This window comes from Solanum verrucosum, unplaced genomic scaffold (assembly GCF_900185275.1).
Source record: "Solanum verrucosum unplaced genomic scaffold, falcon-dt-bn FXZP01000284.1, whole genome shotgun sequence".
Taxonomy (NCBI): Eukaryota; Viridiplantae; Streptophyta; class Magnoliopsida; order Solanales; family Solanaceae; genus Solanum; species Solanum verrucosum.
The window spans coordinates 1,667,709-1,694,096 of NW_026019936.1; the positions used below are offsets into that span (position 1 = coordinate 1,667,709).

The window sequence follows — 26,388 nt, forward strand, 5'->3', positions numbered from 1 at the left end:
TTCTTCATACGTCCTCTCGTTAACTACTTGTCCTTCTTCACTAATCCATTTGTACAATGTCTTCTTGAAGGTGATGTTATGATTAGCCCAGTACTTCAAATAACCATCAAGGCTAGACAATTCCGGGAATTCCACTTGCTGAGATTCTTTCAGAGCTTTCGGATTCTTATCCGAGCAATCAGATAAGAGGGGGAATAATCTCTGCAAAATCAATGATTTTTGAATTGAATTATTTCACATGGCACACTTCAAATGCTACTTAATCTGCAGTATTTAAGTCATTTTCTGTTTCGAGTACCTTAACGTAAGGAAATCTCGGTTGTGGATCAGTATTTGCAAAGTGCTTGGAAATTAAGGCCATGGAATAGGATGAATTTCTTTCAGTAAGCTCAAATGCCATTAATCCACCTACATAATAAGTGTTTTTCTGACCTTGTAGCTGGTTTTCTATCTTGTCATAGAAACCGTCCTTCATATCTGTGTTCGAGTTCCAAGAAAAAGAGTAAGTTACACCTAATTACTAGCATTAATTTTCGACAGGAAAGATGTGTTTTTAGCTATGTTGCTCGGACTCCTCAAAAATTTCACCAGGTGCATGTTGGATCCTCCAAGAATAGTGCATTTTTTAAGGATTGTACATGGCTGTGGTAGCGAGAGTCCTAGCAACACTGCTCATAAAGCTTAAAATACCTTGGCTATTTACATGAGGAAAATACTTGAATCGTCGTTGCAGGACAACCATTTCAACTTCACCCCCAATCCTTTTGACAGCATCAACCGCAAGCTGTAAAACTGTTGAACCCTCAACGTTGGCTGAGTTACCGTAAGACCAGAACAAGAAGATGTTCGTTTCAGAATAGAATCTCTGCATGGCAACTGGATTTCCTATTGTTGCAGGATCATCCATAAATTCCTCAAAGTAATAAAATCCAACTGGTATGTGTTCTAGTCCTTTAATCTTCAGAACCGTCGTGTAATAATCGATGGTCTGTACTTGACTGAACAACTCCTTTTCAAGTTCACTCAATTGCAGCACTCCATTTTCAGGATCTGTTGGATTAAACTAACATTAGCATCAAAGGTAGCGGAAACTCAAACACGAACAAGGCTGAATAATCTTGATATATAGTTTATCATCTATGCTGCTCGAACTCTTTAAAAATGCTGCAGCACCCTTATGGGATCCTCCAAAAATGCACTACTTTTGGAAGATCAGACATGTAACTGCTGACATTTTTGAAGAGTCCGAGCAACATAGCTTGTCATACCTGCTGAAATTGAAGATGGTGATCTATAAGTCCTCCCACTCCTAAAAGGAAATGCCCCGGATAATATCACTTTATCAAACTCCATACTTTCTAAATCACTACTGCTGTTTTTGACATCAATTTCGACGCCTGTACTGTCGCGTCTGACTGAAATCACTTCTGTTTGCAACATGACTGTTATTGGCAAAGATTCACTGACTTTCTTCCACAGACTAGTGTATCCATCTTTGAAACGTCGAATTTTCCCAGCCATAGATGTTCGAGTGAACTCATGAATATATGCATATGGCATGTCTTGAACAAATCCATATCCAGAAGCAGTGTAGCCATATGCAACAGATTTTGGAACAGACTTGAATCCGCGGCTTTCAAGAAATGCAGGTGTCATATCAGAAGCAATATCACTCACAGCATGAATGCCAATTCTACCTGAATCCTTTGCTTTGTCCTGTTAAAATAAAATATCAAGTCAAACCTCTCTATAACAACATTTCACTATAACGGCCAAATTCTTGTAGGAACTGATTGTTCATGTTATGTTATATTATAGGCATAATACATAAACAAACACTCAAACTTAGTCTCATTTAACGAGTGAACTATCTAACTTTGAGCATGCACATCTAGTGATCTAGACACCCCAACTCGTCTCAATTGTGTTAGTTGAACACTTCAACTTACAAAATGACCATCTAGACACCTCCGAAATTTATGTGCCACATCATCAGTGTCAGGTGTCCACGAGACATGAGTTGGAGTGTTAAGTTGTCAGTTGAGATCAAGTTGAGGTGTCTAGACGTGCACACTAGAAGTTCAAATGCTTCCTTGCTAGCTGCAGCCAAGTTTGAGTGTTGTTTATTATGTATTCTTTATAACAACATTTCGCTACAGCAGCCAAAAAATATCCGGACAAACGACGTTATAGAGTGGTTTGACTGTAGTTTAAACAAGCTGAACTGACCTGGAGTTCTAATGTCAGTGATATAACAGATACATAATCATCTGCAACTTTATTGTCCTGATAATTCCCTGTTTGGCTATCAATTAATCCAAGTTTGTGTGAGTCTAATTCTACAAGCTCACTTCCTGTTTCCTTTGCCAAATGGAAAATTGTTGGAGCACTATTTGCTGCAAGAACTTGACCTCCGAGATCATAAATTCTTCCTGTTAAAACAAAAGATGTGTCACCAATCGAACCTCAAACTAAAACAACCTACATATTAAACGCGTTTAAACTATATACTCCGACCATATAAATAATTTTTAAACCAGTACTGCAACTTAACCGGCTATAGCAGTTTTACTACTCTATTTTACGTTGTCAACATGCACAGGACATAAACTCTATATACAACATTTGTGTATACCTACAAGATCATAATTTTATCAACAAACAAACTATTCTACATATAATAGAACCTCAAACTAAAACAACCTACATATAAAACGAGTTTATAGCGATTTGTTACTCTATTTTACACTGTCAATGCACAGAACATAAACTCTATTTATGACATTTGTGTATACCTTCAACATCAACAGATACACATATGCCACCAAACGAGTGATGTTTCTCGATGAGCTGTCACACTATCACATTGACAGTATAAAGAATTTATACACTTGTAGTGCAAGTTTACTACTCTATATTACGCTGTCAATGTACATAACATGAACTCTATATATGACCTTTTCGCGTACCTTCAATATCAACAGATTCACACATGCCACCAACTGAGTGATGTTTTTCGATTACTGTCACATTGTTGTAGCCAAGATTACACAATGCATAAGCTGCTGATATTCCACTTGGACCTGCTCCTACTATAGCTATTCTTGTGTTCACTGGAAAACATGGATGTATCTTTGAAAATTTATCTTCAATAGATTTTTGAGCATCAATTACACTTTTCGCCATCTGCTGATACAAAATACTAAAAACTTTAGCCTATAACTTCAACTTCCATTATGGTCTAATGAAAACAAAGGGAATTCAAGAAGATGTAAATCTTGAATTTTGATGATCAAAGTGAGAGAAAATACAAGCCTGCATTATTATTACTTTAAGTAGGGAAAATGACCAAAATACCCTTGAACTATTCGGAATAGACAACTCTCCCATTCGTTTTGTTTTTGGCACAAAAATGCCTTCCCCACAAGCCAAATGGCTTAAAAAGGGACAATATTTCCCTTGAACTATTTGAAATGAGACAATAGCTTTGAAGAATTTTCATACTAATACGGCAAATTTAACCAGCTATAGCTCTTTACGTTGTCAGTGCACAAATCATAAACTCTACATATACTAAGAATTCTAGTCCTCCAACTTCAACTTCAAGAAGATGTAAATATTGAATTTTGATGATCAAAGTGAGAAATAATACAGGCCTGCATTATTATTACTTTATGTAAGGAAAATGACAAAAATACCCTTGAACTATTCGTAATAGAACTACTCTTCCATCCATTTCGTTTTTGGAACAAAAATGCCTTCCCAGAAGTTAAATAGCTCAAAAATACTCTTCCCGTTAAGTATCCCACCAGAACAAGGGGAAAAAGTCAGGTTTGCCCTCGAACCATTCGAAATGAGACAATATCTTTGAAGAATTTTCATACTAAAACGACAAATTTAACCGGATATAGCTCTTTACACTGCCAGTACACAAATCATAAAACTCTACATTTATTAAGAATTCTAGCATCTAACTTCAACTTCCATTATAGTCCAAGTTTCAAATGAAAACTAAAATAAAATAAAATCAAGAAGATGTAATCTTGAATTTTGATGATGTTATTATTTTTAAGTATAAAGAATATGCTGAATATTCCTATAATCAGAACTACATATGGCAAAAAGAAAAGAGCAGAATTTGTTGATTAAAAAAATATTTAATTGATTAAAACAATAGTCAATCATTTTTTATCTGAATGTCCTTGCCAATGTAAAGCCAATATATGAATAAATCTCAAAATAAAAGAAGAAACAAACAAAGAGAAAGTCTGCTCTCAACAAGACATTGTTCAAAAAGTAGTATCAACATAATATTCTTCTATTCGTCACTTGTTAAGTATGTTATTTGGCATTTTTTGAGTTTTATGCCTAAATTATTAGATATGCGAGTTTTCAATCTGAACTGTCACCAACTATTCATCAAAACACACCTCGAATATATATCAAGTGTTCCATTTTCCTACCTACCTGAAATATCACCATCGTACAGGCAAGAAAAAGGAACAATCGATAATTGAGAATTGAGATGTGTTTTGATAAATAATTGGTGATAGTTCAAATAAGAAACTCAAATACCCGTATGAAACTCAAAAAAAAAATGGAGATATTTAAGTGTATATTTGACCCCTCACTCATTTTTAATTGATAAACATGAATCGCTCTGACCTGATCACTGTGACCCGACCCCTTCTAGCTAGTAATAGATATAATAATCCTCTAAACAAGAAACAATGCAACTAACGTTATTGCATTACGGTAGGTTGTCTACAATATCACACCACTTAGGTGCGACTCACCCTTTCTCATACCCTGCTAACAAGTGATGCTTTCACTATAAAAAATAAAAGACTTAGCGACAAGAACAAATATGAATATTTATAACCAGCACTTTATATAACTATCAGTAAAGACTTTAGCAAATCTGAATATAATGACATTAACTCAATTACTGATAAATATTTTTGAAAAATAGGTTACCTACCCTATTATATTATGCATGTGATGAAGATTAATACATGAAACATAAACAATGAACTAATTTAAAAAATCCCAAAAAATTACAACTTACCCACAAAAAATGTTTTTTTTTCAAACTAACTTGAAAATGAGAGGTGATGTGAGCAAAAAATTAAACCAAATCATGAAACATCTATAATAGCTAAATAAATACACATATTGATCATTTAAATGACAAATGGCAAAAAAAATAAAATATATAATTAAAAAAAGTCAAACCTTTGACAACTTTTAATTCAACTTGAGAGTATATAGGATTTTTAGAAACACAAAAGAGATGTTTTCTTAATTTCACAATGGTAACAAACAAAGCGTATATATATAGTTATCAATTTTTCTTAGTAAATTCCGATAATTAATTTTTTGACTGTATTTTTTTAATTTTTATACTATGAATATTATTATGGGATATTCCAGCTTATGCCTCACTCATAACATTGTGAAGTCCGTTTTAATTATAAAAATTGTGAAAAAGTTATAATTTTAGAGTTTAAAAGTAATTAAATATTCCCTTTGTCTCAAAATTATTTTTCATGTTTCTCTTTTACACATCTCTTAAGAGTACATTATATTTTATGTCTTAAGATATAATCTTTCTTCATTAAATATTTATCCTATCGATACGTCTGTAGTCCTCTAAAACAATCACTACTAAGGATAACGGGAAAATAATTAATTTTATCTTGATAAACTTTTAAAATGACAAATAATTTGAGACAACTATTTTTAGAAACGATAGATAATTCGAGATGAATAAAGTAACATACACCAATAGTGTAAATAATTTTTTTACAGCATCAATCACCTTTTTCAACAGCAAGTTAAAGGTAGAGAATAAGCTAACATATTTTATATTTAAGATTTTAAATCTCATATTTTTAAATAGTTATATGACAATGTTGTCGAGTTATTATTTGAAGGGAAAGAAATCAAGAATTATATTGTTGAATCAATGAAGATTTCGAAGAAGTAAGTTTGAATCTCTTTCTGAAAAAAATTTGTATATTATTTTTATTTTTAAACTATAATTATATTTTCACCAACTTATATCTTTTATAAGTTCGGCATAGAATCACTAAAATTTTATGGATATTCCACATTATATTCTTGTTGGTTGTATTCGAATTAAAAAAAATTACTTAACTAAAACTAATGAACTCTGCTTTATTAATACTTATTAATTTTAACTACTAATTGATATTTATTATGTTCAAAGTTTTGGTTTACGATTGGGGAACAATTATTATAAAATTAATTGAAGATGACATAATTAGCCACACTTAATTATGTCACAAAAGGCCGGCATTTGTCATCAAAATTTTCAACAGATGAAAACTAACATTTGTAGAAGTGACTTTAAATGTAAAAACAAGAAGAAAAAACAAAAATAACAAGAATCTTTATTCCTTTTTTTCCCCTGGATTTTATTCCTTTCAATAAATATATTTTAAAGCAAGCAAATCTACGAGAGGGTTGTGGGTGAGGGAGTTTTTAAAAAAAGAAGAAAGAATTCTAATATGGAAAAAAGGATAAATAAACCCCCAAACAGACATAAATGGTATGCAGATACCCTCCGTCATACTTTTGGGACATTGGTGCCCCTACCGTCCAAAAACTAGAGCATATATGTCCTTTCACTCTAACGGAAGACTAAATAGGGACACGTGACACAATCTTATCTATTGATCCAATATTTAATAAATGCTGGGTCGGTGGATAAGAATTTATGACACGTGTATGTCCGTTAGTATAAAGGGTATATGCTTCAGTTTTTGGACGGCAGAGGCACCAATATCCCAAAAGCATGATGGAGGGTATCTGCATATCATTTACAATAGTTTAAAGGTATATTTGTCCTTTTTCCCTTCTAATACGAGTATTGATTTTAATAATAGAAAAGTATGTTTTGTAAAAGCCAACTAGAAAAGAAAATGTTTAAAATAGATAGCTCACCTCTAGCTAATTAATAAAAGGAAAATACTCAAATATGTCATCGGACTTTGATAAAAAGCTTATCTATGTCATTTTTGTTTGAGAAAAGATTCATCCATGACATTATTTGTTAACTAAGTAGGCGTTTGGCCATGCGATATCATATCACGATATGGTGTCGTGAGATGAAATCAGCGTTTGGACATGCGATTTTACGCTGATTTCATCTCATGATTCTATATCATGAGAGGTGATATCATATTCTCCAAAAACCATGATATGGAATCACCATGTGATTTCATATCATGATTTGAGATATTTTAATACAATAATTGATCCATGAGTTTATATTTTGTTAAAACAACCCCACATTATATCTACTAACCATTTGTTTCATATGTAAATAAAATTTATAATCACATCATTACTTTTTAAAATTTATTATTCTCACCAATATAAAATTTATTATCACTTTAAATTTGGTGAATATAAATGATAAAGTAGAAATTCATTTGGTGAATATAAATGAGAACAAAGGGAGTAATACTTTTTTGATTTTTCATAATAAAAAAAAACGTCTTAATCTTATGACTAAGCATAATATTGATAAAAGACAATTTTCATTGGCGGTGCCGCACTTTCTTAATCTTAGTATTTGCAAAATGTTCGTTCACATGACTGAAGGATATCAAGTCCAATTGATTGGGGACTTAGGAAAATTTGATCAATTAGTTATTAATATCTAGTCAAGTGGACTAGTTATAATTTTTTTGATTAAATTTTATTAAAAGTGTTTTTGACTCAAACTTGTGGTAACTTTTTAAAATTTTGTTATTCAATAATATTTAACTATTGATATTTCTTGTAAATAGTTAGAAGTTAGTGATGTTTGTTAATTTTTATCTTAGTGCATTTAACTTCTAAGTTAATATTTACTCACTAATGTATGTTTTTTTTCTACTTTATAGGTTATTTGTAAGAGTAATTGAGAGATATGAACATATCAAGTACAATTTATGTTCAATTTTTTTAAATTAAATTAAAGTTAGATGAAACAATTATTTAACTGAAGAACAAATAACTTTGTAATAATTTATTATGCGATTTTATAATTTTTGTTTATTTGATATGATTGAATAAACAATTGGGGATATTTTAATAGTTTTACAACTTGTGGGATTTTTATGTTTATGAGAAAATATACAACACAAAAATTTCATATCGCATGTCCAAATTAACCTTCAATTTCATCTCATGATTCCATATCATGATACCATATCATGATTTCATATCATGATTTCATATCGCATGGCCAAACGGGCCCTAAAAATAGTTTTCATTTTGCAAAATATGTTTTTACAAAGACCATAATGCCCTTCTAAATTCCGGATTAGACTTTCCTTATTTGAACATCCCAACTTTAAATGGGCATATCTCACTCATACGAACTCGGAATCGAGTAAACTCGGCGGCGTTGGAAAGATTATTCCAAGATCTTTCCTATGATATCTGGAAGCACACCTAAATCATCCTGAACTAGGAGTTATGGTCTTTTGAAGTTGACCAAAAACTCAAACTTAACATAACTTAACAAATTTTCTAGATTTTCATTCTTTCCAAAAACAACTCTTTCTAATTCTAGCTCTTTCTAGTTCTTTCAAATGGCTAGGTGTTACAATGTGGTCAATTATGATTCGGCCACGTCATTAGTTAAATCATTATTTTAAAAGGGAAAAGGTTCAAATATGTCATCGAACTTTGAGAAAAAACTCATATATGTCATCAGTTAAAATTTTGACTCATTTATGTCATTTCAATTAACAAATAATGGCATGCATGAACCTTTTCTCAAACGAAAATGACATAGATAAGCCAAACGAATAACACAAATAAATCTTTTATGAAAATTCGATGACATATTTAAACATTTTCCTATTAATAAAACTTACTTTATAGGCTAGTCATATCAAGTTCATCTTGATGAGATAATGTTCCTTGGTTGTTACACTACTTAAGTATTGTAACAAAACCAACAAAAAAATTGGATCGATCGATTTGGTTTTATGTATTATCGGTTCGGTTTATTGGTTTTTAAATACGCTAAATCAATAAGATAATTTTTTATCGGTTTTTGGTTTATCGATTTTTGGTCATTAACGGTTCGATTTCGGTTTATTCAATAAGAAAATGCTCATAAAATAAATATATGATTTCTCACTTCTCTAATAATTTGACACCATACAGTGAGACAAGCAAATCAACTGTAAATGCTTTAATATAGTGAAACAAGAAATATAATGAGAAATTGCATCAATAAGAGTAGATGTAGTACGAAGATTACAATAACATGTTACAACCAAAACATAATATGGAATTTCTGATGTGAAGTAAAAGTACTATGACGTGTGAAGTGTGTAGACCGTAGTGTAGAGTAATGATATAGTGTCTAGTTATGTTAAATTATTAATATTTAATATTTATGAAGGGTATGATAGTACCTTACTATCGTCTTAATGAGTTATCGGTTTACCCAATAACCCAATACTAAAAACCGATAACCCAATAATTTCTTTTATAAAACTATTAAAACCCCGTTAGCCCAATAACACAATAGCAATGACCTAATCGGTTCGGTTTTTCACACTCCTACTAATGCGTGTTAATAAAAACTAATGTCATCTAAGGGTCATGCTTATGTATTATGCCTAAAATATATGTTTAACATATCACTTTTTTTTAAATAATTATAAACTGAGAAAGTCTTACTAAAATTAATTCAGATTGTTGTGAGGATTATCTAGATTCTAGCATGTATATCAATTTTGACATGAATAACACTCAAATATTAAAAACAAAAAATCATACTTTTTATTAAAAAATTGACTAAAATAAAAATAAATAAATAAATAAAAATTAGAAGGAGTAGCAGGGGATTAGCAGTGGTGAAATTGAAGAATAAGGTGTTCAGATCAATCAGTGTTTTAAGATCTGCAATGGCTCAGCCTCCTCAAATAGCCATTCTTGGAGCTGGCATTTTTGTTAAAACTCAGTATATTCCAAGATTAGCTGAGATTTCTAATCTCTTTATTCTCAGAGCTATTTGGAGTCGCACTGCGGTAAATAATGATTTTGCTTCCACTTTTAATATTTTTTCCATTTTCTTGAATTATTGTTCAAAGCTATGAATTGGGTTTTTTGTGGAAAGAGAAGTTTTTCTGCATTTGTTTGGGGATTTTAGTTTGTGGGGTTTGATAAAAAATGGATCTTTATGTAGTTTAGCTGTGGAATTGTTCCTGAATCATTGTTCAAAGCTACGAACTGAGTTTTTTCTGGAAAGAAAGTTTCTTCTGCATTTGTTTGGGGATTTTAGTTTGTGGGGTTTGATAAAAGTTGGATCTTTATGTAGTTTAGCTGTGGAGTTGCTCCTGATTCATTGTTCAAAGCTATGAACTAGGTTTTTGGTGGAAAGAGAAGATCTTCTGCATTTGTTTGGGGATTTTAGTTTCTGGGGTTTGATAAAAATGGGATCTTTATGTAGTCTAGCTGTGGAATTGTTCTCTTTCTTCCATTTTCTTGAAATTTTTCTATAGGAAACAACCTCTTTATCTGTATGAGTAGGTGTAAGGTCTGCGTACATCTAGCCCTCCTCAGACCCCACTTGTGGGATTATACTCGATATGTTGTTGTTGTTCAGAGCTAAGAACTGTTTTTTTAATTTTTTTTGTGGAAAGAAAAGAGCTTCTGCATTTGTATGCATTTGTTTAGGCATTTTAGTTTCCGGGGTTTGATAACATGGGATCTTTATGTAGTCTAGCTGTTCTTTTTCTTCCATTTTTTTTTGAATCATTGTTCAAAGCTATGCACTGGGTTTCTGTGGAAAGAGAATCTTCTGCATATGTTAATATGATAATCGAAGCGAGTAGTAATAAATCTAAGAATAAGAAAAAATACAAGAATAACACTAATACTCCTGATATGGAAAAGAAATGAGCTTGCCTACCTAGTAACCTTCTACGCTAATTCTCGACCTCCACACCTTCCTATCAAGGTCATGTCCTCAGTAAGCTGAAGTTGTGCCATGTCCTGCCTAATCACCTCAAGACATCTCTCTCCAATACTTTGGCCTACGTCTACCTCTCCTCAGGCCCACCATGGTAGTTGTTGCATTGACCTTGACAGCAAGAATTGAATTGTATGGAAACTACAAGTTATAAACTATAAAACTTCTGCTATTTGCATGCATTTGTTAGTGGATTACCTGCCTATTTGATGAAAATGTAAACTTTATGCAGTCTAGTGTAGCATTGTTCTTGAAAGTGAAAATTGGGTTGCCGGGGAAATGCACAATACTTATCTGCTGGTGTATGTTGTGGATTTGAAAATGAAAACTTTGTGTACTCTAGTTAGTGCGCTTTCTTAACATAAAAGTTTCAGCTAGATAATATCTACTGAATCTCTTTGTGTACCTTTTTCTGTCTATCAAATTATTATTTGTCGTCATCTTTACTTTCAAAGAGTCATGAGAATGTGTATATGTTTGTTAGGAATCTGCCAGAAGTGCTGTTGAAATAGCACAGAAGCATTTCCCAAATGTGGAATGTAAGTGGGGAGATGCTGGACTCGAGGAGATCATTAAGGATAGTTCCATTACTGGTGTTGCTGTGGTTCTTGCTGGACAAACCATGGTACATCTCTCTGTTTTGTCTGTATGCTTTTATATGTCATCAAAGTTCCGCATGCTCAAAGTAACTAATGTTGGCCGCTTGTATCTTATTACCCCCTCTATTTTATTTCATGCAAGGCGGTTATCACAGGGTAGGAAACTACCGTGATTTCCATTTAAGTGAATCTGGAGTATTCTGAGAGGCTTACTTTTCTCTGTAATAGCTGGCTGAATCTCTATTACCCAATTCTCAAAGTTTCTCCTGAAAGTGATAACCCAATCTGCTTGAAGCTATGTTGCTCGGACTCTTCAAAAATATCAACGGGTGCGGCAACATTTTCGGAGAGTCTGAGCAACATAGGCTTGAAGTAGGAAACAAAGTGTCATGCTTTCATTAAGAGTTTCTAGAAGACAATGAATTGCATACAATAATTCACTTAATTCTTCTTCCGTATTTTGACTTACATGATATATTTTGTTGACTTAGTTGTTATTCAGGTCAGGACCTCTATAAAGTTGTAACACTTATCTATCAACAAACATAGTTCTTTTTTTTTTTTGTTTTTTGGCTACAATAGGAATCACAGTAAATTGTGAAGAACTTGGGAGTCGTTTGGTGTGAGGTATAACGTATAATAATCCAGGATAAAATGTAGGATTATTTTATCCTGCGTTTGGTTGGACTATGCGATTACTCATCCCACCATTTATACCATAGTGATGGGATAAGTTATCCCATATATATATGGTGGGATAACTTATCACGGGATAGTTAATCCCATGATAACTTATTCCCAACCAAACGATCCCTTAGAGAAACAGCAAACAAGGACATAGTTAAAAGATCATTGATGTCAGGAGTTGCAATATCTGGGAAAAGGAAATTTTTATCAAATAAGTCCTGACTGTACTATTTATTAAAAGAAGACCCGAAATCACAAGAAGATTTTCTATCACATGGAAGGGCAAATGTCTTCACTATCAGCATTACACTTAATGAAATACAGTTATTTCAGAAAATTATATTTGATATTTGCATCAATTCATGCAGGTGGATATGTCACTGAGGTTGCTTAAGGCAGGAAAGCATGTCCTTCAAGGTAATTGCATAAAAAGTTGTGATAAATGGTGTATTTTTTTTAACGCTTCTCTTTTGTACTTGTATATTTGGATAAGCTACCTTAAGTAGGTTGGATGGGGCATGGATAGTGGCCAGACATTCTTTTTGAAGAAGTTTATTTTCTATAAAAGTTTCAATGTTTTTTACCTTGTCAATAAAGCAGGACACATACTTGCTTTTAGTGCTCTATGAATAGTTGAAATAAACGTGCTCGTTTCTGTGTGATGTGCAATTAACTAACCAGTGTGTATTTGCATATCCTCTGTTGGCGAAATTGGGATACTCCAGAGAAACCAGCTTCCGCAAGTAAGATGCAGTTTTATTTCATTGAACTTATGAATGCCGATGTTTCTCTTATCAATTTTATTTCTGTTCGAAATGCATTTAACTAACCAACTTCTAGAATTATTCCTATCCCTCTATTCGACTTTTCAACATTAAATGTATTCTGCTAGTACTTTTCAACAATCTAAATTCTCAGGAGCCAATGTCATATGCTTAGTTTATCGTATACCCGAAAAAGAAAAAGTGAGAATCTATGTTTTTTGTTGTGTACAGCTCCATTTTTTCTTTTGGAACGTCTGAGATTGCATTCCTTCCTCTAAATTCCAAAAGATACATGCAGGAATGGTTCCCATAGGATCTTGAGTTTCTTGTTGATCCTTTGTCCTTGCCAGAAAAACTAGAGTTCCCTTCACTGTTCTTGGCCGGCCATTATGCTACTTGAAAATTTAAAAACATACCATAATCTACAAACAGCTACATCTGCAACCAACAAACAGATGGTCTGGGAGCTCAGCAAAATTTACACTCAGGAAAGATCTACTGAAGATATTTATCTCTCTCCTCTGTATATTACCAGAGTTTGGCATGCTCCTTCTGTAGCTATCCATGTGAAAGAGACATTGATAGTGCTCATGTTCTCGAGATACTAGTGAAGCCAAATAGATTGTGGACTATCTTCCTCTATCCTTACCTTTGATACCAACTAAAAAATAGCTACTTTTCTTGTTAAACCGCACGTAATATAAACCGCTAGAATTGACAGAGAAGTCTGGTAAATCATAATTTAGTCATTTTCTTGCCTGCTGTATTAAAACTGGTACGGTTTCTAGATTAAATTGCATTACGTGAGAGAGGATTTGGTTGTTTCATTTCAAAAGTACTCCTCAGTCCTCAGCTTATCAATGCAGCCAAAGATCTGGAATTAAGTCAAGGAAAACGAAAGATCATGTTTTCACCTTTATATAACTGAGATTGGTCTATTTATACAGCTGTGGACGAGGCTGAAAAAGCATTGACTCACTATAATTCTCTTAGCGCCACATTGACTCAGCAACCAATATGGGCCGTTGCAGAAAATTATCGCTTTGAACCTGCCTTCATTGAGGTAATGTTAATGGTGTTGTGATCTTAATTTTCAATGTGCCTTCATTGAGGTAATGTTAATGGTGTTGTGATCTTAATTAATTATTGTCTTATACAGGGCAAGAAGTTAATTTCTGAAATTGGAGAAATGATGAATATCCAAATAATTGTTGAAGGAGCAATGAACAGCTCAAATCCTTACTTTGCTAGCTCCTGGAGACGCCAGTTTGTTGTGAGTTTTTCACTAAATGATATATTAGCTTCTCTATCTTGCAAAAAATTAAGAATCGGCTTGACTTCTTGAATATCAATGAGGAAAATGTTCCTTTTAAAAATGGCTTCATTTAGTGTAGATCCTGATGTGCTCTTCTGTCATACATGCTAAATAACTTTAAATCTAACATTTGGCACAAATTAGTATAGTGTTGAATAGTTGGAGTCCCGAACCAAAATGACGCCAGAACTATTTTTGTGACGAAAATGAGTGCCAAAAACTAAACATAACTGACGTTCCAAGTTAACGGCTGTTATGCCATGTTTGACCAACTATAATGCATGAAATTCATGTGTTATGTTCAATTATTCTGACTGCGTTATTGACCAGATTATCCTGCTACCCGTAATTGGAACACACATAACTTGAAAATTCATGTGTTATATAGTTGGTCAAACTTGGCCTAACAGACGTTAGCCTGGAACGTCAGACTTGGCACATTTACCACATGAAATTCATGCGTTAACGTTATTTTTGTTATTTCGTCACAAAAGTTTTTTTTGCGTCATTTCGGTTCTGAACTCAAAGATCTTTTGTGTAGTTTTAAGTTCAATGGAAGCATGTCCGTTCTGTGCATTGTCTACTCTCTTTTGGTTTAAATTCTCTTTGACAATCTCATTTGATTTCTTCAGGGTGGTTTCATTCTAGACATGGGTGTACATTTTGTAGCTGGACTTAGGATGGTAATCTTCTCGCTTACAACTCAAAGCTTCTTCGATTATTAATAAGAACTAATGTCCTCTCCAAATGAACAGCTTGTTGGATGTGAGATTACATCATTGTCATCCATGAATTCTCATGTGGATAAGACTTTGCCTCCTCCGGATAACATCTCGTCAATGTTGTGAGTTCAAGACTATTATCCTCATCATACTAAGGATATGATTTAATGAAGTTGAATGAAATCATGACGAACTTTTCTTCTATTCAGTCAACTGGAGAATGGGTGTTCCGGAGTTTTTGTGATGGTGGTATCTTCGAAGTCACCAAAGGCAAGTAATATACTAACTAAACACTGTTTTCTCCAGAAAATATTTTACGTGACAAACATATCTGTAGAGCGGTAATTGCTGATTAATTTATGCTTTTCACATCTTTAGGTAATCTGGCGAGTTGTGGGTTTAAACGGAGTGCTGCAAGTTGACCGTGGTAACAAGGATGGAAAGCATGGCTACTCAGTAATTCGGAAGCTCTTATATAATGTCTTTCCCTTCACAAAGGACAATTCACATATCTTTCGTCTTTAATTTGCTGTCCCAGGTTTCCCTACATATGGCTGATGGTCAAAGCAAGAGCTTCTTTTATCCGTTTAGCGGGGTCACTGATGAACTGAAAACATTTCTATCAGATGTATCAACGGCTAACCTGAAGGTAAAATGCTTCCTGAAGTTCTCATTTCCTTTTTTTTTTAGTGACCTACAAATTATTAGTCGGATAGATTCTGCTTCGCGAAGGGTACATATATTTTAGGCATAATACATAACCAAACACTCAAACTCGGCCTCAACTGGCAAGTAAACACTCCCACTTTGAGTATGCACGCACATCTAGACATCTCACGTTCTGTTTGCCCATTTGTCTAGGGAAATGAACAGTCATTTTCCCCATCCCTATTGTCCGTTTTACTCTTTCTAAAAGTCCTATGTTTTTGTATAATATTGGTCCGAAATGAGCTTAAGTGGAGTGACAGAGTCGTGGATGATTCGTATTGTCAACCCTAACTTGATTCAATCAGAGGTGGCATAATAGTAGTAATAGTACAGTTGTTGTTGCAGTGTTAACCTGATCTTTTGCTTGCATTCGCGCTATATTGAACTTCTTTTTTCATGCAGAAGGACCATAGCTCACACATCGATCCTCGTCTCTCATTTGCTGAAGGTGCTCGTGATGTTGCTGTTTTGGACGCGATGCTCGAATCAGGAAAGAGACAAGGAGCTCTGGTTCAAGTAAAAAAGTTCTAATTTTACGCAGGCCTTACGCTCCTTAAATATGTCATGCACATGATTCTTGATCTTCGTACCATGAAGCAAATACGCTACTGGAAATAACAAAAAAAGAAGGATCGATCGAAGATCACTCTCTCTCTTCTGTGAGCTACATCTTGGTTTCATCATCTTGTTGTCTATAAACTCGACTAGTAGTTTACCGGATAAATTGATTTGTCGGGCATTCCTGGCCCACCTAGCGAAACATGTGGTTTCGTGGTTATGACCAGCTAAGGCTAAAGTTCCATTAAAGGGAGTTTTGATTCCTTGGTTAGAGCCATTGTACTCTTTTTGACCTTATTTTAGCATCTTTGGTAGTTGAATGATCAGTAATATCATTTAAACCCTCAATATGCTCGATTAATTTAGATATTAACAGTCTACTAACACCAGAAAAACAATCATTATCGAGTAACCATTCTGTTAATTCAAACATCATTTCCTGTCTACCCAAAACTCCTAAAGTATTAGCGCAATTTAGAATTATAGGACTACTATCTATCACTATTTCGAACAAAATTTTTACATCTTGCAAAGTTATGGTAGCCTCGAGGGTTCGCATGTGAAAGATATGCGTTTCTGGACATCAACTTTCAATTAAAGCTGAAATTAGTCTGGAGTCATACAACATATATCCAATATCAATAATTCCTTTAAACTTACAATTTTCAAAATACTAATGAATGCGAGGATGTAATTGACGATATTTTATATGTTGCCAAAATTCAAGATGCATGTGACTTGTAAGTTTTGTTTTTATATGGCATGTGAATTTAAAGTGCAGGCTACAGTTACAATTTAAAAAAAAAGGATTTTTTTAACAAATCACTGTTCAAGCAGCGATTATTATAAAATAAAATAAAATTGGGGATATTGCTGCCCCAGCAGCAATTTTTAATTTTTTTTTCTTTTTTGGGGAAATCCCGGCCCCAGAAGCGATTTGCAGTTTTCTTTTTTTGGGAAATCGCTGCCCCTGCAACGATTTTAATTTTTTTTTAAAATTTCCTTGATGGGTAGTGATTATAATTAATTTTTTTTACAGCGATTTTCTTAAGGAAATTTTATTTTTTGACGGTGTTAACGGAGGTTAAAAATGAACAAAGATATCATTGATGGAGTAGCGATTTGTCCGTTTTGGTACTAAAAAATATAGTGGCCCTTTATACATTTTGGAAGAAAAAAGTGATCTTTTTGGCTCCGGACTCTGAATAATTATTTGTAGAGAAATCAAAGTCTTATTACATTATCACGGAGGGTTGTGGTGAGATATATGGATATGATTTCTCCATTCTCTGGTGTATAGAAAAAATCTTGAAAGGGAGCACTTCCCCAGTAATGAGTCTTACACGATGCAAATTTAGATTAATCGGGCCCCTAAACACCAGATGCAAAACAAAAAAAAACACAACCTTATTGCATGAACGAATAAAGGAGAACCAAAAAAAAGATTTCTTGTCAGAAGAAAATAAATAAAGGAGAGTAATTGTTATGAATTCCTCTATCCTTGACCAGAGGTCTTGAATTCAAGTCTCTGGAAAATGAAACTATCTTAGGTTCAAGCCAAGGGAATGTTTAATTTTAATTAAGAGCATCGCCTCAGGAAATAAGCTCTGCAATACACAAATTTGGATTTAGATGAGCCTTTGATATGAGTATCGAACATCGATTGAAATAGAAAAAAAGAGTAGATAGGAAGAAAATGACTTGTATTTTAAACCAACCACACCTAAGACCTAACTTATAGAGAAACTTATAGACAATTTTCTTACCAAGACCAATTGAAGATTATTTATTGACAAATGAACAAATAGCACGTTACTTATTGAGTCAAGTAGATGATTTTGGACCCTTTTTGAAAGCAATCTCTTATATTTTTTTTTATTGGGGTTGAAAATTGAAAGCTTGGACCAATTGAATTCCTTCTTGAAAATAAAATAAAATTTCAGTTTGGATATATTTTTTGTGTGGGTAGAAAAGATAGATAAGAAATAGAGAAAAAAAAAAGTTGTTAGGAGCAATAGGATTCTTGTTTTAGACTCAAATTCTTTATAGAGTGAAATGTAAAAATTATCTCTAAAAGTTTTTTGATTTTTTGAGTTTTATATCTGAATTATCGTATGTGAGTTTTCTAATTACACTATCACCAAAGTTCAAATGTTTATCGAAACACACCTCAACTATCTATCATTTATTTCTCCTACTTAGAATATCGTCATCATCATTCAGGTAGGAAAAGGGAACAATTGATAGTTGAGGTGTGTTTCGATAAATATTTGATGATAGTTCAGGTAGAAAACTCGCACATCTGATAGTTTAAGTATGAAGCTCGAAAAATTAAAATACTTTAGATGTGTTTTTGAGCATTCACTCTTCTTTTTAGGGAAAATGCATAAGTACCCCCCAGCCTATGCCCGAAATCCCAGAGACACACTTAACCTTTACTAAGGTCCTATAACCCCCCCGAACTTATTTTATATGTAATATTCTATCCCTTTTTGGCCTATGTGGCACTATCTTGTGGGCCAGCGCATGTTGACAATTTTTTCAAGGATAGTGACACGTAGGCCGAAAAGGGGTAGAATATTATAGATAAATTAAGTTCAGGGGGGTAATAGGACCTTAGTAAAGGTTAGGTGTGTCTCTAGGATTTCGGGCATAGGCTGAGGGGGTACTTATGCATTTTCCCTTCTTTTTATAGTCTAACTTCCCAATGTGCATGAAGTAAGTTTCCTAAGGAATCTCTTTAATCACACGAGAGATAATGGTGAAAGACACATCTAAACTATTTTATTTTTCGTGAGTTTCACACTCCAACTATCAACTGTGCTATTATCTTTTTAAAAAAGAACAACTGAAATTGATGTGTGAAACTTGCGAAAAGTGATACGTTAGCTGTTTTTTTTTTTACCATTGACTCAAAAAAATGTTATATGTATACCTAATCAACTAATAATATCTTTATTATTGTAGCATGTGTTAACATCATTTTAGTCCAATTTTAATGTTACCTACATCATTGAATAAGATGGTGACTTTTAAACACAATTTAAACCTTCTTTCATGTAATTATTCCAATATCAACATAAACATACCCATTTAATTTATAATCATATTCAATGTATGTTAGTTCAAACCTATTATTTCTAAATAATATGTCATTTTTATCCTAGATTAAAGAAACAAGAGAAAATATTACTACTAGGAAAAAGAATAATCTTTTCATCAAAATTATACTCGTCATAATTGTTTCTGACATATTTTCTATCAAAATTTCTAGATTTTTTGATGAATTTCAGTTAGATACCATCTAAGTTTACACATTGAAAAAAAATAATCTTTGATTGACAATTTTCGAAGAGTCTACCAATGTCTTTTTCATCAGTCTCATCATTGTTTCTTGATAAATGGTTACATTTTCATACTCGTTGGATAATAGACACTCTACTCTTAATTCACTAAAAGGCCTTTATATATCAAACTTGATTTATTAGTAAAATTCAAATCCATTACATGTCTTCATCGCGATACAAATTAAATATGCAAATCACTCTGAAAATACGTTACGAACCAGTTGAAACACTCAAAACATCGATCCAAAGCCACCAATCAATTTTTTTTCTCAAATAGGACATGTGATATATGCAAAATATTAAGGACCAAAGTTAGTTTTTTTTTATGTATCTTTTAAAGATCACATGAACAATGCAAATCCAGGACTTATTCTACAACAAATATTTTATGTACATTTTTAATTTACAAATCAACCCCAAAACTTTTGTTAATTACACATTTGTCCATATAAATTTAAAATTTATACTGTTCTTCTCTTAGTTATAACTACCCAAAACAACTCACTTTTGTTTTCTTCAACTGCCTCTTGAAGTAAGTTATCATTTCTTCAATTTTCTTCTTTTCCTATAATCACTAAAAATTTGTGGAAAAAAATCAATTTTTTTTAAAAAAATCTTTGTTATTATTTTTCTTCCATTTTCTGAACTCTATGCAATTGTTGATTTTCAAGAAATTTGAAAAAAATGGTATATGGTTTTTGTTACTATGACAAACTTTTATTTTCTTATAATAATGAAAAAAAAACAATTTTTTTTAGCATTGTTAGGTTTTTTTCCTCTGTTTTTAAGAAGAAGAAAATTATTATAGTTCTTGATTGTTTTATTTCCATTTTTTTTTTGCAGATTTTTGATCAATTTTCTATCTAGTAATCATTGAAGCAATTTGATCTTGAAAAGGTATTTTGATAATATAGTAGCATTGCTATTTTGATCACCTCGTATGTTTTGTATTTTCTCTATAATTCTTTAAATTCTTCTTATGGGACTAGTTTCTTGTCCTTCAGTTATCGCATTATTTTGTCGTTGTTAAATGCTATATAATGTTTTCCCTATCCTTTGCTTTTGTATTTTCTTTTTTTCAAACTGCTTTGATATGCGTTACTTGAGGGTCTGTCGGAATTACAAACTATCTATCTTCATGAGGTAGGGGTAAAGTCTTTACACGTTAATGTCTTTCCACTTCTAGGGTTTCACTGGATATGTTGTTGTTGTTGTTCTTATCATACTTTTGTTTGATCAATATTTGATAGCTTTCATTTATATCTCCAAAAATTTGTCCTACTAAAATTCTTTTTTAGTTGTTCTTGTGGTACCTAAGTTTTGTGTTATAGAAAAATTTGTTAACTTATAGCTATTGAGCCTCAAAGTTTATGTCTTTATGTGATCACAGAGTCAAAAAGATGTCTCGAGGTTCTATATCATCATAATAGGTGTAGATGGGGTGATCGGAGTAATTATTTCTCACTTGATGTCTCAAGGAAACCTATAGAAGGTGAGCCCCGAAGCAAGAGGGGAAACGAAACGGGGAGCTAATATTCCCATAGGAAAAAGATAAAAGTTGATCATAAGAAGGGAAAAATGCAGAAAGGTTCAATACATGAAGAGTTTGCTTTAAAGCAAACAGCTCCGAAAATTGTTGGATCAGGGGTGATGATAGGAGGAGATAAGGTAACCGTTGCCTATGACCTCGTTGAGCAAATGGAGTATCTCTATGTTCGCGTTGTCAAGGCTAAAGAGTTAACAAAGGATGTTACAGGGAGCTGTGATCCTTATGTTGAAGTAAAAGTTGGAAACTACAAGGGCATCACGAAGCATTTCGAGAAGAAAATCAACCCTGAATGGAATTATGTGTTCGCGTTCTCTCAGGATAGGCTTCAAGCTTCTTACATTGAAGTATGTGTGAAAGATAAGGATGTTGTGTTGGATGATATGATAGGAAGAGTCGTGTTTGATCTCGTTGATGTACCGAGAAGAGTTCCACCGGATAGTTCATTAGCCCCACAATGGTATAGGATAGAAGATAAAAGAGGTGAAAAGTTGAAAAAAGGGGAAATCATGCTTGCTGTTTGGAGAGGAACTCAAGCAGACGAGGCGTTTTGTGATGCGTGGCATTCGGATGCAGCAGCTGTGGGAAGTGAGGGGATTTCAAGAATTAGAGGAAAGGTATATCTTTCTCCTAGACTTTGGTATATCAGAGTTAATGTCATTGAATGTCAAGATCTGCTTCCAAGTGAAAAGAATCGACAACCCGAGTGCTGTGTGAAGGTTATGTGTGGGAATCAGGTCTTGAAAACGAAAATTTCTTCGATTAAAAGTTGCAATCCAATGTGGAATGAGGACTTGGTTTTTGTTGTAGCTGAACCATTTGAAGAGCCTTTGGTTATAACTGTGGAGGATAAAGTTGGATCGAATTTCGAGTTTTTGGGAAAATGTGTGCTTCCTTTAAGCATTGTCCCTAGAAGGCTTGACAACAAACCTGTTCCTTCTAAATGGCACAATCTTGAGAAGCATACAGTTGTAGAAGGGGAAAAAAAAGAGACTAAATTTGCTAGTAAGATTCATATGAGGCTTAGTTTGGATGGTGGATATCACGTGTTGGATGAATCGATACATTACAGTAGTGATTTCAAGCCAACGTCGAAGCTTTTATGGAAATCCAGCATTGGACTACTTGAATTGGGGATAATAAGTGCAACAGGATTGTCAGCTATGAAGTCCAAGGATGGACGAGGGACGACAGATGCCTATTGTGTAGCTAAGTATGGGCCAAAATGGGTTCGTACAAGGACAATCATCGATAACTTGTCACCACAATGGAATGAGCAGTACACTTGGGAAGTACATGATCCTTGTACTGTAATCACAGTAGGAGTGTTCGATAACGGATACCTACAAGGGGGGAAATGTACGAGCATTGGAAAGGTGAGGATTAGGCTCTCGACACTTGAAACAGAGAAGGTATACACACATTCCTACCCTCTTATTGTCCTGCATCCATCGGGCGTTAAAAAGATGGGAGAAGTTCAACTAGCTGTGAGGTTTTCGTGTATGTCTTATGTCAATATGTTGTCTAAATACGCTCAACCGTTGTTTCCAAAGATGCATTATGCTCATCCAATGTCTATCAGTCAGCAAGATTTCCTCAGGTTCCAAACTATTCAAATACTTTCAACGAGGCTAGGACGAGCAGAGCCACCGTTGAAAAAAGAGGTCGTGGACTACATGCTAGATGCTGGTTCGCATATATGGAGCGTAAGGAGAGCTAAGGCTAATTTTTTCAGATTAATCTATGTTGTGAGTCCACTATTGGCTATTGGAAAATGGTTTGATCAAATATGTCATTGGAAGAATCCGATCACAACAATTCTAATCCATATACTCTTTGTTATATTAGTCCTTTACCCTGCATTGATTGTTCCTACATTCTTTCTTTACCTATTCTTGATTGGTATTTGGCACTATAGATTGAAACCAATACATCCACCTCACATGGACATCCATATTTCACATGCTCACGGTGTTTTCCCCGATGATTTGGATGAAGAATTCGATACATTCCCAACATCAAGAGGCTCGGATAAGGTGAGGATGAGATATGATCGTTTGAGGAGCATTGGAGGCAGGATTCAGACCGTGATAGGGGACTTAGCGACTCAAGGGGAAAGGTTTCATTCATTGTTAAGCTGGAGAGATCCAAGGGCATCGGCTTTGTTCGTGACATTCTGTTTGTTTGCTGCAATAGTCATGTATGTCACACCATTCCAAGTTGTCGCGCTTCTCATTGGAATCTACGTGTTAAGGCACCCGAGATTTCGCCATAAACTTCCTCCATTGTCTACTAGTTTCTTCAAGAGGCTGCCTGCAAGAGCAGACTGTATGTTGTAGACTTATAGTTAAGTAAATATTTGGTTTAAGAAGGTAGAAAATGAAGCAAAACTGAACTTGAGATCACAAAGTTCTATTATTATTATTTTTGTAATTTGACTTCTTTGAAGCTACTAATGTGTAATGTATTTGTTAAATTTGATTAACCTTATTACTGATCTTTTAGAAAATGAAATAAACTACAATAACGCCCATTGAAATCTCACAAGTAGAGTCTGGAGAGGGAGAGTGTAAGTAGATCGTTTCCCCATTTTATAACGCCCATTGAAATCTCACAAGTAGAGTCTGGAGAGGGAGAGTGTAAGTAGATTGTATCCCTTACCTTATAACAAATAATTACGCCTCTTGTTTTTATACAACAACACTAATTACATCTCAATCCCGGAAATAATTTATATTAAAAGTTTTCTAACAAGTTTATAAAACCTATTTCCAACTAATGGATATCATCTATGTGGATCTTTTTCTTTCATTATGTTCTATGTTTAGTTAAGTCTGCATTGATTTCACTGGATTTGTAGGACATTCAATTCAACTTTCTTTTGATGTAATTTTACGTCTACCCAATCCCTTTTTAATATATTCAGTGCTATAGTTTCATACCTATGGACATATGTATCTATAGGCAGTACATGATCAAACCATTTCAAGCGACTTTAATTTCTCTTATTTCATCCTCAACACGTGCTACTTGCACCTTTTCTCATTTTATTAATCTCAGTGCGTGTTACTTGCACATGCACACCTTTTGGAGAATATAGTCATTTTTAATCTTAAATAATTTTTTATGATCGCACATTTATTTAGCATATTCATGTGTACAACACTTATATCTTGCAGATATATATATATATATTATACTTCACGGGCTCAACATTCACTATCATATAACATTATCGGTCTTTATGTATTAGTGTAAATAATATGCCCCTTGTCACACCAATTTTATATTATAGCCGTTTCCCCCTTGCTTATAAGAGTTTTGTTATTATACTAGATATAGGACCCCGTGCCAGCACGGGGCCCAATATATATATTTTTTATTATTTTAATTTATGTCATATTATGGAATTTGAGAAGTTATTGAAATTTTTATATGATTTTAAAGATATTTTAAATTTTTAGCTATTGTGATTTGTAGTACTTTTTTTTAACATAATTTTGAAAAAAATATTTATTACTCTGTTTGTTCTAATTTATGTGGCACACACAAAATTTCAAATATTAACCATTTTTTATATGTCTCTTTAATATATTAAGTTGTTAATTATTGTATTTTATTGTACATTTTGAACCTAATTTTTTAATAATATATGTTATTTGCCATGTCCCAATTTATGTGGCATTAATTGATAGATTTGTTGGAGTCGAGAGATTTATTTTGTTAATTATTGTAATTTATATTTTTTTTTTCCAGTCAATTTCAAACAATATATGTTGTTAATTGATAGAATACTTTTAATGTAATTTATTTTAAAAAATATGTGTGACTCTCCATGTCCCAATTTATATGGCACATGTAAAGTTTTGACAATTAACCAAAATTTTAATACATTTAAAAAAATATTTTTAAGTCTTTAAATTTTAAGTAATAAGTAATTTAAATTGTTGTATTATTTATTACAATTTATAATACTTTTAAAGTAATTAAAATATTGTACTATTTATTATGATTTATAACACTTTTTAAAAAAAAATTATGTCATATTATGGAATTTGAGAAGTTATTGAAATTTTTATATGATTTTAAAAATATTTTAAATTGTTAGCTATTGTGATTTGTAGTACTTTTTTTTAACATAATTTTGAAAATAATATTTATTAATCTATTTGTTCTAATTTATGTGGCAGATGCAGAATTTCAAATATTAACCCTTTTTTATATGTCTCTTTAATATATTAAGTTGTTAATTATTGTATTTTATAGTACAGTTTGAACCTAATTTTTTAATAATATATGTTATTTGCCATGTCCCAATTTATGTGGCATTAATTGATAGATTTGTTGGAGTCGAGAGATTTATTTTATTAATTATTGTAATTTATAATTTGTTTTTCGTCAATTTCGTCGACTATTTTTTTTATTAATTATTGTAATTTATTGTTTCTTTTTCGTCAATTTCAAACAATATATGTTTATCATATAATCCATTTTATGTGGTACCAATAGAATTTAGAGAGTCAATTAAATTTTGTATATAAGTTTTAAATAATTAAGCTGTTAATTATTGTAATCTATAGTATTACTTATAGTATTTTTAAATATATTTAAATATTATATGTTAGGTTTTTTATCCTAATTTATATGGCATTGATAGAATTTAAAGTGTCAAATAATTGTTAATTATTGTAATAGATAATATGGAGTATTTAAGTCATTTATAGTATAGTATAATTAATATATAATATGTAGTATTTAAGTGTTATATTATGGAATTTGAGAAGTTATTAAAATTTTTATATTATTTTAAAAATATTTTAAATTGTTAGCTATTGTGATTTGTAGTACTTTTTTTTTACATAATTTTGAAAATAATATTTATTACTCTATTTGTTCTAATTTATGTGGTACGTGCAGAATTTCAAATATTAACCATTTTTTATATGTCTCTTTAATATATTAAGTTGTTAATTATTGTATTTTATAGTACATTTTGAACCTAATTTTTTAATAATATCTGTTATTTGCCATGTCCCAATTTATGTGGCATTAATTGATAGATTTGTTGGAGTCGAGAGATTTATTTTGTTAATTATTGTAATTTATAGTTTCTTTTTCGTCAATTTCAAACAAT

General features: G+C 32.5%; 3 protein-coding genes across 3 annotated transcripts; 2 read left to right on the top strand and 1 right to left on the bottom strand.

The window, feature by feature from the left end:
- Nucleotides 1-259: 259 nt before the first annotated feature.
- On the bottom strand, nt 260-3,186 carry LOC125835738 (uncharacterized). The gene is made up of 3 exons (XM_049514840.1): nt 2,970-3,186; nt 691-1,050; nt 260-477 (listed from the first exon to the last, which is right to left on the bottom strand). Exons 1-3 carry the CDS (start codon nt 3,184-3,186, stop codon nt 260-262), a joined length of 795 nt encoding a protein of 264 aa, XP_049370797.1.
- A 6,634-nt stretch (nt 3,187-9,820) lies between these two features.
- Nucleotides 9,821-16,421, top strand: LOC125837848 (uncharacterized). Its single transcript, XM_049516920.1, has 12 exons — nt 9,821-10,064; nt 11,493-11,633; nt 12,663-12,711; nt 13,020-13,037; nt 14,006-14,121; nt 14,218-14,331; nt 15,006-15,056; nt 15,129-15,217; nt 15,305-15,365; nt 15,474-15,551; nt 15,634-15,744; nt 16,206-16,421. The coding sequence occupies exons 1-12, from the start codon at nt 9,942-9,944 to the stop codon at nt 16,332-16,334; spliced, it is 1,080 nt and encodes a 359-aa protein (XP_049372877.1). The 5' UTR covers nt 9,821-9,941; the 3' UTR covers nt 16,335-16,421.
- A 4,865-nt stretch (nt 16,422-21,286) lies between these two features.
- Nucleotides 21,287-23,593, top strand: LOC125837796 (FT-interacting protein 3-like). The gene has a single exon (XM_049516872.1). It carries the CDS (start codon nt 21,287-21,289, stop codon nt 23,591-23,593), a length of 2,307 nt encoding a protein of 768 aa, XP_049372829.1.
- Nucleotides 23,594-26,388: the final 2,795 nt, after the last annotated feature.